Source organism: Coffea eugenioides, chromosome 9, assembly GCF_003713205.1.
Source record: "Coffea eugenioides isolate CCC68of chromosome 9, Ceug_1.0, whole genome shotgun sequence".
Lineage (NCBI taxonomy): Eukaryota > Viridiplantae > Streptophyta > Magnoliopsida > Gentianales > Rubiaceae > Coffea > Coffea eugenioides.
This window is the reverse complement of record NC_040043.1, coordinates 8,021,039-8,026,233: the sequence shown is the minus strand read 5'-3', so window position 1 is coordinate 8,026,233 and position 5,195 is coordinate 8,021,039. Positions and strand designations below refer to the sequence as shown.

The 5,195-nt window shown below is 38.9% G+C and overlaps 1 protein-coding gene across 1 annotated transcript; it reads right to left on the bottom strand.

Annotated features, from left to right (window-relative positions):
• Positions 1-2,999: 2,999 nt before the first annotated feature.
• LOC113782120 (putative UPF0481 protein At3g02645) lies at positions 3,000-4,689 on the bottom strand. Its single transcript, XM_027328031.1, has 2 exons — positions 3,985-4,689; positions 3,000-3,872 (listed from the first exon to the last, which is right to left on the bottom strand). Exons 1-2 carry the CDS (start codon positions 4,687-4,689, stop codon positions 3,000-3,002), a joined length of 1,578 nt encoding a protein of 525 aa, XP_027183832.1.
• Positions 4,690-5,195: the final 506 nt, after the last annotated feature.

Below are 5,195 nucleotides of genomic sequence, written 5' to 3'. Positions count from 1 at the left end.
CATATATTTGCCAAAAACATCGATGAATTCGGACTTCTTACCTAGCTTTTCCGTGGATATCTTCATTGACTTGAATAGCTTGACTACATCTTCATCTTTCAATCGCATTTCTATGACCTTGGCATCTTTCAGCAGCTGCACATCTTTAACATTTCTCATAACAGCGCATATGATCTCTAACGTCTGATGATGGCCCTCATAAACTCCACATAAGATGCTTCAAATGCGACCAAATTTCTCAATATGACTTCTGAAAACGAATCCAGTGGCATGATTGGGAGGCAAATTTTTTTGTTAGTTTTGTCAAAATCAATGTTACCAAAACCACATCCGACCGGAAGGGCTTGAATGGTTATGTTTGGAATATCGTAAGTTCTGAAACAGAATTAACTTCATCGAACACAGTTTCCAGCTTCTTATGATCAGTGAAGCTCATTGCCTTCATAACACTTTGTACACTCTTGTCCAACCATTCTGGCACATTGAGACCTCCAGCTTTTGTAGCTGCGATTGCGGAGAGTATTTCCCCGATTGCCTGGATGAAAAACTCTCTGGCTTGCTTCCAAGCATATACCAAAGATTCCCCTGTCTGCTGCAATATGTCAGATCCTGTGGATTCAGGGCTTATTTCCCCGATCAATCCTGGGTGTTTATTACCATGTTGTGACATTGCAGCAAGCTTCCTGCCCACAACCAAACTATACATAAAATGCAGCAAACGTTGTGGAGGACCACAAATCTTTCTCATAAGTTCCCTGTCGTCATTGGACAATTTCACTAACGAAAGTCTGCTGATGGAATTATAAACCATGTCGAATAGAATGTCCACCACCTTAAAGAACCCCTTATCAGGATTGCGATGCTGTATCACTGATTTGGTTTTCCAGCATCATTAAATCAGGTATCATCAAACTGAATTCCTCATGTACCTTCCTTCGACGTTTATTGTGGCTCTCCAGATCTTGGAGGAGCAGAAGCAAGCATATGGAGTCAACAATCACAATCAGCATCAAGGTCTCCTTATCGAAATCATGACTTGGAGCTAAGCCACACGCTAACCAACCACTGGCCTTAATTGTTTGTATATTAATTACTAATTTATTGTTTATGTCCTGTCTGTGTGATTTGGAGATGTGCTGATGTACATCAGGGGCGGAGCCACATTGAACCCCTCAATTTTTAAAAGCCTATAGAATAACTTAGACAAAGTTTAGAGTGTGTATAATTGCCCTATTTTTGCCCTCCATAAATTTTTGAAATATTCTATCTAATTCCACCATTGCCTCATGTAACTATTAAATTTTTTTTTTTATAGTTACCCTCTCTATTTCTAGGATAGCAATAGAGAGAGTTGGTGAGCCTTCTATCTACTCAAGTAGTTTCTTGTGATGATTCCATTAGGTACTTGATTGCGATGAATAGCAAAATAGATTCTTCGCCAAAATAGAACTTGAATTCTTATGAAGCCATCTGTATGTAAGAAAATTATTGGATGCAATAAAAGAAAAAGGAAGATATTCCAAGAGTTGAAAATCCTACGTGCAAAAGCTCGATTGATTGCAAAAGAATATAGTCATATATAATATGTTGATTTCAATAATGCGTGTTTACTTATTGTTAAGCATAATTCTATTCATGTTTTGCTTGTTTTAGTTGTCGTGTGTGACTTGTAATAAAAACAACTTGATGTTAAGACAACTTTCTTACGTGGTGAATTTAAAGAACGAATTTATATGAAATAGTCTCAAGGATCTGAAATTAAAGAAAACAAAAGACCATGTTTGCTTGTTGAATACCCTATAATGAATTCATGATATGGCGCTTTACCTTTTTATTAGTCTCATGTTTCTTTTACTGCTCTTTTCTGGAGGAAATGAGTATTGGAATGGATTAGTGATTTATTGCAGACTAGCATACTACTTAATGTTTCCTGAGACTTGCCTCAAGTCTTGAGGTGTCAATAGTTCAGTACTTCAGCATTAGGAGACAGGACCCTCTGATGCTTGAACCCGTGAACCATTTCAGCTGTACATGGCTTTGGGGCACTTTTTATAGCTTTACAGGTTATTGATGATGGAAACTATTGTTTGCTATTGGTATTTGGGGCAGGCAATTGAGCAAATATTGTGTATTATCATTTTGTGAAGAGTGCTGTGAAATTCTGCAATTCTGGAAGTGGGACTTGACAGCACGTTTGAGCCTACTTGAGTTGAGTTCAAGTTCTCGAACGCGACATCGAGCTCGATCTAGAGCATCATCTTTACTACTCATTTGACTTCGAGTTTGATCTCGACTTGCACTTTTTAAGTGTCATGTTTGAGCTCGAGTATAGTACTACTCGAGCTCAACTGTAACTCGATGTCACCCCTGCCAATAATTGCACGCAGTTTTTACTCTATACTTATCAATAGTACACTAATCTCCCTTGAATAGCTTAAAGCCTTAAACTAATTTGTCAAAAAAAAAAGCCTTAAATTAATGCTGGACCCGAGCTTAAAGTTTTGCGGGTCATGTTTTAGATAAACAGCATGAGTTCGGCAACTTGTATTATTTCATCATATCAAGTTCGTCTCTAATGTTTACACTTCTCCCCTAGTATTCACCAATCACCATATCAGGATTGTAACAAGTTATAATGTCTCACCAATTCGCAATTTTACTCCACTAGATACGCCATTATTGTAGCCTACCAATCTTATCAAAACTGAAATTTTAGAGATTAAATTAACCCTTTCTTAAACTTACATTATAGGAACAAATAACAACAGGGCACAATTATACTAGTAATGCATTATTAGCCGATTCCACAAGCAAAATTTAGGTGGTCGTGGACTTAAAAGGCAAGTATGGCTGTGTATTTGTTCGGTTGCATATAGTTGCTGGAAGAATTTTGTCCACTTGTACAGGTTGATGTTTTGACAAGAGAAATGATGCAAATGTTAACACACCAACACCCATGCAATCGCACCAAACATAGCCGTACCTTCTCCATCCAGCATTTAACTATAATAATGAAGAAATTTGCGTGGTTTCAAGAGTTCAGCTTTGGGTTCCAGGCTTAGAAATGAAGAATCCTGCAAAGGAAGATCTGCAGTCTCCCGGGTAGTCCCGAACCACGGCCAGCGACGACAGTCGTAAATATCACATAACGTTTGCAGGAAAAGCAGCAGCACCACAAACACAGGCCAAATTCTCTTCACAAAATTCAAGAAAGTGAGAGCCCATTTCTTTATCCAGTTACAGGCCTTCACTATTGGGACATTGTCATAATCTTCGTTCGTGTACCTGCCGAAAGCATCAATAAAACTGGACTTATTACCTAGCTTTTCCATGGTTTTTTTGATCGACTTGAATAGCTTGACTACATCTTCATCTTTCAATTGCGTTTCGATGACCTTGGCATCCTTGAGCAGCTGCACATCTTTTTCAGTTTTTATGATAGCACACATCAGATCCATATGGTCTCTGACTTCTGATTGCGGCCCTTGTCTGGCATCCTTATATGCTGCTTCAAACGCCAGCAAATTTCTCAATATGACTTCCAAATTTGCATGCAGAGTCATCATTGGGAGGTATACTACCTTCTTAATTTTGTCAAAAACAATGTTGCCGAAACCACATCCAACTGGAAGGGCATGAAATGTTATCTTAGGAATATTGTAGAGTTCTGAAACAGAATGAACTTTATCCAAAGCACTGGCCTGCTTCATCTCACTGGAACTCACAGCCTTACCGATACCTTGTATAGTCTTGTCGAACCATGTTGGCACTCTGAGACCTCCATCTTTATAAGCCGCAGTTAAAGAGTTTATTTCCTCAATTGCCCGGATGAAGAACTCACCGGCTTGCCCCCCAGCCGGATTCAGCTTCCGCTGCAGAGTTTATTTCCACAGTTGATTGCATCGAGGATGCCAGTGATTGGCTGGTAATGGAGTCCGTTTCCTCGGTTGATCCTGGGACGAATTTACGAGATTCTACTATTACAGCTAACTTCCTGCCCACAGCGAACTTATACATAAAATGCAGCAAATGTTTTGGAGGACCCCAAACCTCTCTCATATAATCCCTGTCATCGTCGGCCAATTTCACTGGAGATAGTTTGCTGACGAATTCGTAGAAAATATCAAACAGACTAGTCAGCTGAGTGAACTCCTCTGCCAGAGTCTCATCCCGTAACACTAGATCAATCAGAGTAATCGGGATTTGATTCTCGAGCATCATCAAACTGGGTTCCACCTCCTCCTCCTCCCCTGGCTGTCCCTTATAATTCTCTAGAACATCAAGAGCATGAAGCAAGCATATGGAGTCCACAATCACAATCAGTATTAAGGTTTCCTTGTCGAAATCAAGGTAGCTGCCATAACATGATTGGATTCTCTCTTCAAATGGCCATGGAAGGCTCTTAAGAAGTTCCATGATTCTCTGGAGTTCAATGTTATGGATACTGAGTGCTGCACGCTTTATCCAGAGCATCTTCTCCTGAAGTTCGGGACGGCAGTGATGGAATGGTCCGAGGCCTAAACTCTGGGGAATATAAGCCTCAGGCTTGGTGTCTTTCAAAATTTTGGAAAGTTGAAAAATGCTTGGACCACTTGGTATAGTTTCTAGGGGAGTTTTGTAAGTAAGTATCATGTAGTTTCTCCAGTTATTTTCACTCTCTTTTGAAGCGAAAAATGCACTGGACAACATTTTTGCTGATTGCTATAGGTTTGAGACAAACTCAGTTAGCAGTCTTGTGCTTTTATAATGGTGATGGAACGTGGAAGGATTATGGTCCTGCAAGTTTTTGTGAAAATCAATGATGGAGCTCCAATTACAATTTCCTAATAAAAAAATATTAGGACTAACATGATTCAAAATTGGCGGCTTAGGAAACCAAAAATGATTCACACCGGTCTTAATTAATTGTTTCTGCAGTGATTACTAATTTATTGTTTGTATAATGTTATGCTCTATCTTGGTGATTTTGAAATTAATGTGCATGATTAAACTTTTCTAAAAGTTGTTACATTATTTATTTAGGATTATGCAGTCTTCTTCAAGAGATCTGGTTGCCATGAAATTATACATTTGAAAATCACAAATGGAACAATCCTTTGTGAAGGCATAAATTTTGTGGTGGGTGTAACAGTCCTCCCATTGTCTGATCCTTGACTTAATTCAATAGCAAACACAAAAAAGATAAAAAGCATAAA

Excerpts from the sequence above, each read along its gene's own strand:
- LOC113782120 (XM_027328031.1), bottom strand. The coding sequence starts at position 4,689 with ATGTTGTCCAGTGCATTTTTCGCTTCAAAAGAGAGTGAAAATAACTGG. Across the intron at positions 3,873-3,984 it reads CTGTGGGCAGGAAGTTAGCT|CGGAAGCTGAATCCGGCTGG; the intron begins GTAATAGTAGAA and ends TAAACTCTGCAG.